The 15,368-nt window shown below is 43.4% G+C and overlaps 1 protein-coding gene across 3 annotated transcripts in view; it reads right to left on the reverse strand.

The window, feature by feature from the left end:
* Positions 1 to 15,368, reverse strand: part of emid1 (EMI domain containing 1) — a 343,566-nt gene that overhangs the window by 117,377 nt on the left and 210,821 nt on the right. For all 3 annotated transcript variants that reach the window (XM_043715640.2, XM_043715641.2, XM_043715643.2), the window contains exon 6: positions 15,161 to 15,305. In XM_043715640.2, the coding sequence (XP_043571575.1) occupies positions 15,161 to 15,305 (145 nt within the window). The remainder of the gene's footprint in view (positions 1 to 15,160; positions 15,306 to 15,368) is intronic.

Consider the following 15,368-nt stretch of genomic DNA (forward strand, 5'->3'; position numbering starts at 1 on the left):
TGCCTCACAGCGCCAGAGACCTGGGATCAATTCCTGCCTCAGGTGACTGACTGTGTGGAGTTTGCACATTCTCCCCGTGTCTGCGTGGGTTACCTCCGGGTGCTCTGGTTTCCTCCCACAGTCCAAAAATGTGCAGGTTAGGTGAATTGGCCATGCTAAATTGCCCATAGTGGCAGGGTAAATGTAGTGGAATGGGTTTGGGTGGGTGGCGGGTCGGTGTGGACTTGTTGGGCGGAAGGGCCTATTTCCACACTGTAAGTAATCTAATCTAATTACAAAACAATTTATTTTGGTGATTGTATTGTTAAGCTTCTTTCCCATTTGTGAGAGCCCAAAATTCATCCAAAGGAGGGCTCTTGATTGTGGTGCACTGACAGTGTCCCTAGTTCTGGATCAGGAGGCCTGGGTTAGACAATAAGACATAGGAGCAGAGATTAAGCCATTCGCACCATCAAGCCTGCTCCACCATTCAATCATGGTTGATAAGTCACTCAACCCCATTCTCCCACTTTCTCCCCATAACCTTTGAACCCCTTGATACTCACAAACCTATCTATCTCAGTTTTAAATATACTCAATAATCTGACCGCCACAGCCCTCTGTGGCAGTGAATTCCATAGATGCACCACTCTCTGGTTAAAGAAGTTTCTCCTTATCTCCATTCTAAAAGGTGTTCCCTTTACTGTCAGGCTGTGCCCTCAGGTCCTAGTCTATCCTAACAATAGAAACATCTTCCCAACATCTACTCTGTCCAAGCTATTCAGTATTCTGTATGCTTCAATTAGATTACCCCTCATCCTTCTAAAATCTATCAAGTTTAGACCCAGAGTTCTCAAACGTTCCAAATGAAATGTTAAGCTTTTCATTCCTGAGACCATTCTCATGAACCTCCTCTGAAAATGCTCCAAGGCCAGTACATCCTTCCAGAGGTACAGGACCCAAAACTGCTCACAATACTCCACATGTGGCCTCACAAGTGCCTTATAGAGCCTCAGGCGTACATCCCTGCTTTTATATTCAAGTCCTCTCAAAATAAATGCTATCATTGTATTTGCCTTCCTAATTACTGACTCAACCTGCAGGTTTACCTTGAGAGAATCCTGCACTAGAACTGCCAAGACTCTTTGCACTTCAAATTTCTGAATTTTGTCCCATTAGAAAATAGTCCATGCCTCTGTTCTCCCTACCAACATGTATGACCTTACACTTTCCCACATTTTACTTGATCTGCCACTTCCTTGCCCACTTTCCTAACCAGTCCAAATCCTTCTGAAGCCTCCCCGCCTCCTCAGTGCTACCTGTCCCTTTATCTATCTTTGTATCATCTGCCATCTTAGCCAGAATGCCTCGAGTTCCTTCATTTAGATCACTAATGTATAAAGTGAAACGTTGTGGTCCCAACACTGAGCCTTGCAAAACACCATGTGTCACTGGCTGCCATTCTGAGGAAGACCCTTTTATGTCCACTCTCTGCTTTTTGCCAAACAGCCAGGCTTCTATCCATGCTAGCACCTTGCCTCTGACACCATGGGCCCTTATCTTACTCAGTAGCCTCCTGTGGCACATTGTCAAAGGCATTCTTGAAGTCCAGGAAAACAACATCCATTGGCTCTCCTTGGTCGAACCTGTTCGTTTCTTCCTCAAAGCATTCTAGAATATTTGTCAAGGGACCTCCTCTTGATAAAACCATGCTGACTTTGCCCAATTTTACCATTTACATCAAAGTATTCAGAAATCTCATCCTTTACAATGGATTCCAGGATCTTACCCACCACCGAGGCTAGGCTAATCGGTCTGTAATTTTCTGTCTTTTGCCTTACTCCATTTTTAAACAGGGGTATCACATTAGCAATTTTCCAGTCCTCTGGAACCCTCCCTGATTCCAGCGATTCCTAAAAGATCCCCACCCAGGCCTCCACTATCTCTTCAGCTATCTCCCTTAGAACTCTGGGGTATATTCCATCTGGTCCAGATGATTTATCCACCTTCAGGCCATTCAGTTTTTCTAGCACCTGCTCCTTGGTAATGGCTCTGCCCTCTCACTCTCTTTAATGTTTTGGATAATACTTGTGTCTTCCACCATTAATTACTGAATCAACTTGTTCCATTCTGATTCTTATCTTTGACTACATAGAGATAATCTAATGTGTCTCAGCAAAACTTAATGAGAACACCATGAAGACAGATGCGAAGTAATTATTCAGTCCCTTTTGTTTCCTTGTTCCCCATTCCTATCTCTCCAACGTCATTTTCCAGCGGCCCGATGTCCACTTTTGCCTCTCTTTTGCCCTTTATATATCGAAAGAAACTCTTACAGTCTTCCTTTATATTACCAGTTAGCTTATCCTCATATTTAATCTTCTCCCTCCTTATTTCATTTTTTGTTGGTCTTTGTAATATTCCCAATCCTCTGGTGTCCCACTGCTCTCCACCATGTTATATGCTTTCTCTTTTGCTTTTATGCTATCCCTGACTTCCCCAGTCATCCATAGTTGCCTCATTCTCCCTGTACCATGCTTATTTTTCCTCAGGATTAATCTCTGCTGTGTCTCCTCAATAACGTCCAGAAACTCCTGTCATTGCTGTTCCACTGTTTTTCCTGCTTGGCTCTTCTCCCAGTCAATTCTACCTAGCTCGTCCCTCATGCCTCTGTAGTTGCCTTTATTCAGCTGCAATACCATTACCTCCGATTCTACTTTCTCCCTCTCAAATTGCAGAGTAAATTCAATCATATTATGATCACTGCCTCCGAAGGGTTCCTTCACCTTAATCTCCCTTATCAAGTCTACCTCATTGCACAACACTAAATCCAGTATTGCCTGTTCGTTAGTGGGCTCCACCACAAACTGCTCCAAAAAGCCATCTTGTAGACATTCCACAAATTCCTTTTCTTGCAATCCACTGCCAACTGGATTTTCCCAGTCCACCTGCATATTGAAACCGCCATGATCGCTGTAACCTTGCCTTTCCTACACATCTTTTCTATCTCCTGATGTATCTTGCACCTCAGCTCCTGACCACTGTTTGGAGGCCTGTACATAACTCTAACTGTGGTTTTTTTCTTTGTGGTTCCTCAACTCTACCACACCGATTCTACACCATCTGACCTTATTTTGTTTCTTACTATTGATTTAATTTCATTTCTTACTAATAAAGCATCCCACCCCCTCTGCTCACCTGCCTATTTTTTCAATAGGATGCATATCCTTGAATATTTAAGCCCCACCTGCTCCAGAGATGTGTGATAACATCTCTGAACAGGTTGATCAGAAAATATTTGCATATTCTTCCATGGGTAAACAAAAGTTAAACAAACTTTGCAGGTTTAATCTTCCAGGAATAAAGACTGTCAGAGGCTTCTTTATTGTTTTTTGTTATAATTACTGTCTTTCTCTTTTAATTACTGAATCAATTTGTTCCATTCTGATTCTTATCTTTGACTACATAGAGATAATCTAATGTGTCTCAGCAAAACTTAATGAGAACACCTTGAAAATCACTGCTAACTTATTCTTGTTTAAGTGCATTCACTCAAACCCTTAAAGTTGGCGAAATAAAAGGCTTTTATTTACTTCCACTCATTAATTTAAACAGAAAGGCTAATTAAAAGACAAAGCAGTGAACACCACCTTACCTTCACATTTTGTTTCAATTAGCAAACAAAACATGTATAGCTCAGAGATACTCACAATCTTGAGGAAAGGTAGGGAATTCAAATATGAAGAGAAACTAGTCTATTCTGCAAAGAGAAATACCTGCAGCCCAATGGGAACTTTTCAGAGCTGCACTATCCTTTTTTTTTAGAAGAAAATGCTTTTTAAAACACAATAAACAAGATTTTAATTTTACTTGAAATCGACGTGTTAACAAATGAACTTTTAAGTAAGTTATGTTTAGTGCAAAAAGAAGATATGCAGAAATGCCAAACTTCTGAACCACGTGATCTGCTGTCATGAAATAATGTCAAGAGTGGAACGTCTGCCAGCCCAATCAGCTGGTCCCTCATCCTCCTCCACCTCAGACTCCCAGGACTGGAAAACTGAAATGTTGCAGGGTAGTCCAAAGGTCCACAGGATCATGGAAAGATTATGGCAGAGAAAGGAATGATTTGCCTTCTTATGTTTATGTCAATTGAAAAAGAGTTGCCACTTCTACACCCACCTTCCAACTTGGTCAGTGGTCATGTGAGTTACGGCACCTTGAGAGCATGTGCAAGAGCTTTGGTAAATGTGAAGAGGGTGGCTGGCTCAAACACCCTCTCAAGCAGTGAGCTCCAGACCTTGCTGTCCTCTAAGTGAAAAGGTTCTCTCTGTTCCTTGCACCAATTACTTTGAATCTTTATCCCCTGGTTGTTAGACTCTGTGCTAATGGAGATAGAGTCATAGAAGCTCTAGGGTGTGGAAGCAGGCCTATCAGTCCATCGAGTCCTCACCTACCCTCTGGAGAGCATCCCACCCAGACCCATCTCTACCCAACCCTATCCACTACATTTCCCATGGCTAATCTACTGAACCTACACATCCCTGGACACTATGGGCAATTTAACATGGACAACATTCCAACCAGTACATCGCTAGACTGTGGGAGGAAACTGGAACATCAGAGTAAGCCCACACAGACATGAGGAGAAATTGCAAATTCCAAACCTAGAGTGGACCATTCTAGATTCTTCAACTTCATATGCTGAAATTAATGCCCCTCTGAATAACCAACGACACTACCTACATACTTGGACGGATTGGAGAGGTTTTGGACCTAGTAAATTCATCAGAGGAATTGCAGGGGATTGCAGGACGTACTGGATTTAAAGCTCGACTACTCTTAAAGCACATCGACAGACAGTAATTTGAAACTGTAAATGAGAAAGAAACAAGAGAGCTGAAACGTTCCTGGTGAGGGATGTAATATTATTCCAGCAGAAATTAGATGTGGATTAACTGAGCGGTAGTGGGCATCAAGAGACCCAGCAATGTAGCAGCCAGGGCTATGTGGAAAGAAGTGGCAAGGGTATTAAGTGGCAACTTGCTAAGCTGCAGGAACTTCTCAAAGGCTTAATGTTTAATGAGCTCTCAAACTGTGTAAGCTGACATTAATTTATTGCTCATTAATTTCAGAAAGTAAATCTATATTTAGAATCATAGCATGCCTACTGTGCAGTAGCAGGCCATCGGATCCATACAGACCCTCTGTAGAGCATTCCACTCAGGCACAACCCCTATCCCTGTATTTCCTATGGCTAATCTACCTGGCCTGCACATCTTTTGACACTATGAGTGATTTAGCACAGCCAATCCACCTAACCTGCACATCCTGTGGGAGGAAACCGGAGCACCCAGAGGAAACCCATGCAGACACGGGGAGAATGTGCAAACTCCACACAGACAATCACCCTTGGCTTGAATCGAACCTGAGTCCCTGGCTCTGTGAGGCAGCAGTGCTAACCACTGAGCCACCGTGCCACCACAAAGTGCTTTTGTAAATCTAAGGCTTTGCACTATATGATCTGTGGTTGTATTTTAACACATAATAGATTTAGTTTTGCAACATATGTTGTTGCCACTTCTATAGGATTTCCAGAAGTGAAGGGTTGAATAGTTTCTCTACAGTTATGAAATTCAATAGCCCACGACTAGTAATAGCAAACATCCTCTTGCTATCCAGGAAACATCATTCCCAAGAACAGCAGGCAGCACGAAGAGGCAAAGCACATCTTGAAAACGAGATGTGGTGAAAAATAAGTTGCCTGTTGTTGACAGTCTGCATCAACAGATGGTCAAAAATTCAAGTGGTTTTTAGTTTTGAGGCTCAAAGTTTGAAGAAACCTTTTACAGGAATCTACAGGAAAGCAAAGTAGGAAACCTGTAAACTCAGGCAGGATGTTCAGCTCTGATGTGGGCACGCACTGTAGTGGGCAGTATTTCCCAGATGGCCTGCAGTCTCCCAGAGACCACAGAGACAAGGCCAACATCCTGGAGGTGACCTCCAGGTGGCAGGTAGGTTTTCTGATGGTTACCAGCAACCCAGGCAGATACTCACACACATAGCAGATAGTGAAAATATATATTTATAAATCTGGAAGCTTATACTCACTGATGTCTCACCCGCGCCAGTGTCTCAAAGCATTTCCAGCTCCCACAGCTGGGATGGTATGAGCCTTGCTCCAAAGTGAAGACCATGGACCTTGGGGGTTTTGGTCAGGTGACCTCAAGGAGATGGGCATTTGTTGGTTGAGGGCCCAGATGTGCTGAGTGGGTCCTGCCCAAGGCTGACGCTAGCAGGTAGGGTGGAGACAGATGGTCAGCCACTCTGGACTGTCCCTGAGAGGAGACTTTCTGAGAGGTCTGTAGGTGGCTACCTCTTCTCCAAATGGGTGCCTACTGGCACCACCACTCCGTCTTCCCGTGAGGATGGGGCACAATGGCTAGAGTGACAGAAACTAAGACTGCTAGATGTTCCACTCTAGGAAAGCCGCCAACCTGTCATGGAGGCAGCTAAAAACTTGCATGGCTGCAGCGTCCCATCAGTGTTGCTGCAGTCTTGCAGCCTTTGCTGTGCCTGACATGGGCTCCTCTTCTACCCGGGACTGAACAGGAGCCTGGTCTCCAACAGTCGTCTGAGTGCCAGTGATCTGGGAGTTTTCTCTCTTGGCAGCTGTGGAGACGTGGCAGTGAAATGCTCACCAACAGGAGTTATTGACTCTGATACAGAGAAATTACCCAGGGAGGTGTCAGTGCCTGAGCCAGGGGAGGGTGCAGGAGGCATTGTTGCCAGTGCTCTCTTTGTTAGAGACTGAGTCAGAGGAGTCATATTCCACTTAAATTATTAACCCTCTATGCACAGGTACTGCTTGGTCTGCTAAGAATATGTTGACAGGCTTGCTATTGAGCTGCTTCATAAACTTTAAATTAAAAATGGTAATGTTGGACTCGGCAAGATGGTGGCGATTCAGTAGAACTGCCATGGACGGCTCTGCCAAACAGCCAAGGCATATTGGCGCTTTTTACCATCCCTGGCCAACTTATATGGAGGAATTGTTAATTTAAAAACACGAAAAACACATATTCATTGACAATTTGGAGTGGGAAGGATGCCAAAAGGAAAAGGAGCAATCAAACAACAGCAGGGAGGACACATCCTGCAGCACCAGGCACGCCACACCCTGCAGCACCAGGCACGCCAGAGGTCGCACAGCGGCCTCTCCCGAACTCCAAGGGAGTATGACGGACTCACAGGAATTGGCGGTGGCGATGGTGAGTCTTTCCTCAAAGGTTAAGGCTGTGATCGAGGAGATCTATGCCCAGGTCCAACCCATCGCATCCATGCTGCAGAAGCATGAACAGGAGCTCCAGGGCCACCGGGAGCAGATGGAGGAAGTGGAAGGTAGAACAACGGTCTCAGAAGCAGTGATTGAGTCCTCGAAAGGACTGATCCAGGTGCTGGAGCAGGAAGTGTGGGCTTTGCGAGAGCAGGTTGATAACCTCAAAAATCGAGGTTGGTGGACAAATCTTCAGGTTGTCGGGCTCCTGGAGGGCGAAGAAGGTGGGCGGCCAGTCAGCTCCTTTGAAAACTGGCTGCTTCAGTTCCTGGGCTATCAAATTGAATCCGGCTAGCTGCAGATCCACAGGCACTGATGCACAATGGGTCAAAAATCATGTTTTTCCAGGATTTCTCGGCTGCTGTAATTCAAAAGAGGAAGTCCTTCGATGAAGTTAATAAGAGGCTGAGGAACCTGGGCATTGAGTACTTAATGAGGTACCCCGCAAAACTCCATTTCAGCCACGAGGACTCAGTTTATACGCTTGACTCAGCGGATAAAGCCAAGAGTTTTGTAGACACTTTAAAACAGACCGAGTGAGTTAAAGTATATAGTTAATGTTCATCCTCTTTTCCTTCATTTCCTGTCTTTCCCCTTTTCTTTTCTCTTTCGCTAATAATTTTTTTCAAAAACCGAAATATCTTGGAATATGTTGTTCCTATTATATTTTTATAACTGGATTTATCATGGGAAATTTTGTAGGTGCTCTTTGTTGTTTTCCCCTTTATTTTGTTCTTTTCCTTTCAGTCACAAGGAGGGGTGGCATGGAGCCGGGGATGGGCGGTGTGCTTATCCTGATTTTATCTTCTTTTGTTGACTTTAGGATCATCTCCTTGTTCATTTACTTTTTTTTGCCTAAGGCTGGGGCACAGTCTGGGCCTGAAAGAGCTGTGCAGGAGAGAATGGGTAAGGTGAGTGCCCCCTCTGGGCAGGGGGGAGAGTCTCCCATTCAAGGTTTTATAGTTGGTTTTCTTTGTAGTTTTTTGGTAGTAATAGTTGTTTGTAGTTATGATAGAGTAGTTTTTGTAAACATAATTCTGCTACTCTATGAGTCTCCATTTACTTATGCTCAGCACATTGCAAGCAGGGTTCTCCATCCTGGGGGTTTAAGGATGTCTTAAAGGGGATATGGCGAAGTGTCTTATTAAATGGTGCACTTGGAACATCAAGGGAAGTCATTCGCCTGTTAAAAGGAAAAAAAGTGCTTTCTAGCCTTAAGAGGGAAAGGGTTGTGAGAAACCTATCTTGACGATAGGGAACAACTGAAGTTACAAGAGGGGGCTTATGATCGGGTATTCTTTTCATCCTTTACTACTAAAAGTAGGGGAGTGGCTGTACTTGTCCAGAAAAGTCTTCTGTTCACATTATTAGAGTAGGTGAACGATGAGCAGGGACGGTTAGTGATACCTAAGGCCCTAATACATGACATTTTGTCTACTGTGCTCTGATGCATCCTCTTAAGATTTTGATTAGTGCCTTTTCTAAGTTGAGTGCCTTTCGAAAATGACACATTATTATGGGGGGGATTTCAATTGCCTTTTGGATCCGACAGTGGACAGGATGCCTAGAGGGTCCCCAACTATCTCTTTGCAGGTCAAGCAGGTGACTGACTAATGTGAGGAGTTGGGGTTGGTGGATATTTGGAGATATCTGCACCCTACCAGCAGGGACTTCATCTTTTTTCCAAACCCACATAAATGTCACACGAGGATTGATCTTTTTGGCTCCCACATCCCTTCTGGATTCAATTATGGCTTGTAAAATTGGCAACATAGCTATCTCTGATCACGTGGTGGTATATTTGGAGGTTAAGGCCAAGAGTGAGGGGTTAGGTTTGCGGCACTGGCGTCTGGATCCTTTTCTCTTTAAGAATTCCAAATTTGTGGTATATTTTTCGAGGGAGTTTCAGGAGTTTTTGACAATCAACTCAGGCAAGGCTAGTAGTCTGTCTATGCTATGGGAGACCACTAAGATCTTTGCTAGGGGATTAGCTATTTCCTATTTGGCTAGCCGGAAACAACAGAACGGGGAACAGCAGCATCTACTTGAGACGTGGCTGAAAGCCGCTGAGGCAGCACATTTTGTGAGGCCTTCATTAACCAAACTACAATAGGTCACAGTCCTTCAGGCTGCCTTGAATTCAATACTTACACAAACCACAAAGAAGGAACTTGCTTTTGCTAAGCAAAGGCTGTTCGAGTGTGGGGATAGGCCAGGGAAGTAATTAATGTATCTAACGAGGAAAAAACGTGCTCCCCAATCCATTACTGCAGTTAGAGACAGTGCCAGGGTCCTTACATACGACGCCAAAAGAATTAATGAGGCGTTTTGGAGTTTTTACTCTAAATTGTATCAGTCTGAAGGTTAAAAGGATTGTACGGCCAATCTGGAAGCCTTTTTTAAGTGCCTGGACCTCCAGGGGGTAATCCTAGAACAGGCCTCTCTGCTTAATGCCTCCTTGACAGTTCAGGAAATGCATGAGGCAGTGAGGCAACTTCAGAGTGGGAAATTGCCTGGCCCTGATGGTCTCCCAGGTGAATTTTACAAGGTGTTTATAGGGATTCTGTCAGGACTGATGCTGGAAATGTACAATCACTCCTATATGTATGAATGCCTACCACCATCTTTGAGAGAAGCTAATATTTCCCTCATTCTTAAGAAGGGGAAGGTTCCTGAGGTTTGTGCCTCATACAGGACCATCTCTCTCTATTAAATTCAGATTTTAAGATTCTGTCTAAGATTTTGGCACTGAATTTGGAGAAGGTGTTGCCCTATATTGTTAAAGAGGACCAGATAGGCTTTATAAGGGACTGTAGGTCTTCTAATAATATTAGAAGGTTGTTGAATATGATCCAAGCATGTCAGCAATGATCAATCCAAGGGTTGGTGATTTCCTTAGATGCAGAGAAAGCATTTGACCGGGTGGAATGGCCGAATCTCTTTTATGTCTTACAGCGGTTTGGGTTGGGTGAGGTCTTTGCTAGGTGGGTGGAGGTTTTATATTGCTACCCTCTGGCCACGGTCATCACCATCGGGTGAAGTCTGGGAACTTTAGGATTGGCAGGGTAGGATTGGCTGCCTCCTCTCACTGTTTTTGTTTACATTGATGATAGAGCCGCTGGCAGAGGCCATTCATCAGAACATCCACATAACCGCTCCGGAAGTGGGATCGAGGGTACACAAGATTATACTGTGTGCAGATATGTCCTTCTGTTCCTTTCGGACCCGATGACCTGTGTACCACATTTGATACAATGTATTAATTCATTTGGGGCTATTTCAGGATATAAAATCAACTTTGCAAAGCCAGAGGCTATGCCTTTGGGAAACATCAAGGAAGTGCCAGAGGTTGAAGACAGCCCTAGGTTCCCCTTTAAATGGTCATGGGTGGGGTTCTGATACCTAGGCATTTTTATTACCTCGCTGTTTGATCAGTTATTTCAGACTAATTTTGCTCACTTGCTCAACAACGTTAGTTGGGAACTCCAGAGATGCAAGGCTCTTCCAATTTTGTGGATGGGCCAATTAGCCCTTATTAAGATGAATGTCCATCCTCTTTTGCTTTATCCCATGTGCATGCTCCTTATAATGTTTCCCAGGTCAACATTGCAGAAACTTATGGGTTGGTTTAGTTGCTTTGTCTGGCACCATCAAACTTACTAAATTGCAGGTGCCTCAAGGATGGGGAGGAGTTGATTTCCCAGGCATCAAGAGATATCAGTTGAGTAGGTAATGACGCAGGCTCAATATCACTGGATATCAAGGCCTCCCAGGCAAAGTGCCCTCTTATTAACCTGTTTTTCATGGATAAGATGAGGTCAGTTATGGACCACTGCTGGAACCCCATTGTTATTATTACGGTCAAGGCATGGAGGGCGATATGTCAGAGTGAGAGTTGCTTATCCAAGACTCTGCCACTCACTCCCATAGTATGCCAGGGTTTCAACAAGGGATGATGGACATTGGGTTCAAACATTTGACAGCGAGAGGAGTTTCCAGTTTGGGAGACTTGTTTGAGGGGGGTGGTTATGATGCAACTGACCCACAAATACGGGCTGCCCAGCAGAGATCTTTTCCATTTTTTCATGTTAAAGATTTCATCCAGAAGAAGACTACCCTTCTCACTAAGGAGAAGTTGTTGCTAATGTGCCACAAGTACCCTTTCGGTTAGTTCTATCGCCTGCTGGGTGGTTGAGTCTGGCAGGATATTAACTGATTATGTGAGGTTTGGGAGCAAGTGCTAGGAGTGGGGATTTCTTCTGAAACATGGGAGAACATATGGGAGAATGCGCGAAAGATCTTAATCTTAATCATAGGACATGTACTATGAAGCTAAAAGTTCTGCACAGGGTTCATTTGACACCAGACCGTCTGTGAAGTTTAAAAAAGGGGCATCTTCAGTGTGTCCCAAATGTAAAATAAGTGCTTCTGAACACGCCACAGGCTCTGTGTTTATTGGAGCGCTGTGGCGGGAGAGATAGGGAGGGTATTGAGGACTGAAGTGAAAGTAGACCCGATATCTCTCCTCTTAGGTCTACTGAATTTATCATCTTTAGATGGGCATGGGAAAAAACTATTTAATATTCTTGCATACTGTGCATGGAAGAAAATTCTGATGAACTGGTGTCTGAGAAACCGCCGGGTTTGCTGGGATGGTGGAAATTAATTATGGAGCACATTCCCTTGGATTTTATTTTTACAAATATGGTGCACCACACAACAGACCTTTTTTATAAGACATGGCAGCCCTTTTTGACTTATTTGGACACAGGTCTGTCTGCAAGGGTTAGAGGATTTGAGCTATAGGGAGAGGCGGAATAGGCTGGGGCTGTTTTCCCTGGAACGTTGGAACCTGAGGGGTGACCTTATAGAGGTTTAAAAAATATGAGGGGCATGGATAGGATACACCCTGGGGTGGGGGAGTCCTGAACTAGAGGGCATAGGTTTAGGGTGAGAAGGGAAAGATATAAAAGAGACCTAAGGGGCAACTTTTTCACGCAGAGGGTGGTATGTGTATGGAATGAGCTGCCAGAGGAAGTGGTGGAGGCTGGTACAATTGCAACATTTAAAGGCATCTGGATGGGTATATGAATAAGAAGGTTCAGAGGGATATGGGCTGGATGCTGGCAGGTGGGACTAGATTAGGTTGGGACATCTGGTCGGCATGGACAGGTTGGACCAACGTTTTTGTGCTGTACATTTCTATGAATTTATGACTCTAGGGCATTCGTTTAACCAGGATGGTTAGGTTTGTTGAGCCCTGGGCCCTGGAGGGGGGATTCCTGAGTGAATACGGGTATAGATTAGAGTGGTGCTGGAAAAGCACAGCAGGTCAGGCAGATCCAAGGAGCAAGAAAATCGATGTTTTGGGCAAAAGCCCTTCATCAGGAATAGAGGCAGGGTGCCTGCAGAGTGGAGAGATAAATGAGAGGGGGGTGGGGGTGGGGAGAAAGTAGCATAAAGTACAATAGGTGAATGGGGGTGGGGATGGAGGTGATAGTTCAGAGCGGAGGGCGGGGGAAGATAGCAAAGAGTACAATGGGTGAATGGGGGTGGGGATGAAGGTGATAGGTCAGAGAGGAGGGTGGAGTGGATCGGTGGAAAAGAAGATAGGCAGGTAGGACAAGTGAATACGGGTATATATACAACGCTCCCATTTTTTTGTTTGGGAGCTTTGCGCCAAGCAGTGTTTTTTTTGTGTTCATGTGGGTTCTTTTGTTGTTTTTCTTGTTTTATTAGTCACTTATTTACTTATTTGTGTTGTTTTGCACAGTGTTTGGTTTTGTTTGTATTATAGGGTTGGTTAGTAGTCAGTAGACTAGTTTTTTTATTATACTGGTCTTTGTTACATTTTCAATAACTTTACTTTTTTCAAGCAAAAAAAACTTTTGTTTTGACTTTACAAAAATGTAATGTTTTCCATTTGTTCAGTTGGGTTCTGCTAGACCTGACAAAACATGGCAAAAAAACACGTTGCTTCTCCCTCTATATCACCCTGTGCCATTTGCTCCAATACGGAAGATACTTGATCCATTGGATGTCAGAATGACACACCTAGTTGGGTCTTTCCTGTGCTTTTGATGACAAGGAGAAAGTGAGGACTGCAGATGCTGGAGATCAGAGCTGAAAATGTGTTGCTGGAAAAGTGCAGCAGGTCAGGCAGCATCCAAGGAGCAGGAGAATCGATGTTTCAGGCATAAGCCCTTCTTCAGGATTCCTGAAGAAGGGCTTATGCCCGAAACGTCGATTCTTCTGCTCCTTGGATGCTGCCTGACCTGCTGCGCTTTTCCAGCAACCCATTTTTAGCTTTTGATGACAAGGTGTGGTCTGCAATGCTAATGAGAACGGGTTGAGTTTTCTTCATACCAATGAACATTTTTTTCTATGTTATAAATTGTTGTAACTTGAATTTCACAGCGGAAGCTGAAGATGACAAGATCCAAATTTTTTTTAAAAATGTAGTTGCAGGGATTAGGGATCACCAATAATATTATAAGCTGCAGACAAGCCTAAATGACTTGGCTACAAAATCAAAATAAAAGGTAACACGACATAACTAAAAATGTATATTCAACTGTCCTTCTTTACTTCATAAGGTTAAATCTGAGATTAAATCCCTATTCTCTTAATGTTAGTTGAAAATTATCGATGTAAGTTTATATCTATATCATTGCTGGTGCATTCAGAAGCATATAATTCTTATATTACTGCATTACGTTAGAAGCAAGTTACATAATACATTGTATTTTTTCCCAAATATGATTAGAATGACTGTTTGAAATGGGCACGCAGACCACAGAAATACCACAAATGACCCAATCACCGCATTGCAAGTTAAACACACATACAGTTATTCTAGAATTTTAGAATACAAGATTGTAAGTTGTTTAGGGTTAATAAACAATGGTGAAATAGATAACACAATCACTCAATTTTCTCATAACTTGACACAAACGATCAAAGTATTAAATTAACAGAAACCATTTGCATTGACCCAGCTCTGAGAGCATTATAATCAAAGACATATTATAGAACAACTTCTTGAGATAATGCTTTCCCTTGTTTTATCATGCACTCTTCCAAAGTTTTCCTTCTGGAACTTATATACACCACACTTTAAAAAGTAACAATAGTTTCAACTTCCTTATGTTAGCCAGAAGGGTAGTCTATATCTTCAGTTTCTCTGTAAAATCAATCTCATGACCATTTCTCTCCCTTGGTTCTTTTCCTGGTGATAACTGGTTTTGAGCCTGGTTCCCAACTCATTCACCAAACAAGTAGTTTTTCCTATTTAGTTTATGAAAACTCTTAGTGCATGATATTGAATGCCTTCCTCCAAGAACTCTTTGACCCTTCTTTGTTCTGATTTTCTTTTGTCTCTCTTCATGAGAAGAGCATTCATTTCTTTCGTATTACCTTGGTGAATCTCCTCTGCACCCTTCTTCATGAATTGGACATTCTTTCTGAAGCAACACACCCTGCATGGCATAACATTGGCAAATGGCTGGCGCTCTAATTTTCAAACATTGCAAACAAATTAGCTTAGAATGGGAATGTCTTAAAGATTGTCCATAAATTGGACATATTTGTAATAAGTTGCAGCACAAACGTTTCATTCGTGTATAACTGCTGTTAGCTGAAGCAAAAAATTATATTAGCATCCAAAGGTTATCCTCAAATTGTTGTCTCACTGATTCAGTGCAGAGTAGAATTAGAGAGGTTTGTCGAATAAATTACTGACTTGAAAACAGTTCATCTGAATGAAGCATGCATTAGATCAAGTCCACATGGTCTGTATTATTGTCATTACAAGGTAAAATCTGGCTATGTTTTTGTATTACTGACCTTTCGGACCCCGGGCTCCGGGCAGGCCTCGCACAGCTGGAGCGCCTCGGACTTTAATCGTATCTTCAGGGGCTCCTTTAAGCATTAGGTGTCCATGGTTTGTCACTAGAGAGCTGACTGGCTCTGCAGCTGCCAGTAAAGCCACCTGCAGTGCAAGGACAAAGGGTTCAATGATCCATGCTGGCCTCAGTGAGCACAAATGCTTGGA

The sequence above is a fragment of the Chiloscyllium plagiosum genome, unplaced genomic scaffold, assembly GCF_037043375.1.
Source record: "Chiloscyllium plagiosum isolate Xiang-an unplaced genomic scaffold, Cpla_swu_hap1 HiC_scaffold_24, whole genome shotgun sequence".
NCBI classification, from domain to species: domain Eukaryota; kingdom Metazoa; phylum Chordata; class Chondrichthyes; order Orectolobiformes; family Hemiscylliidae; genus Chiloscyllium; species Chiloscyllium plagiosum.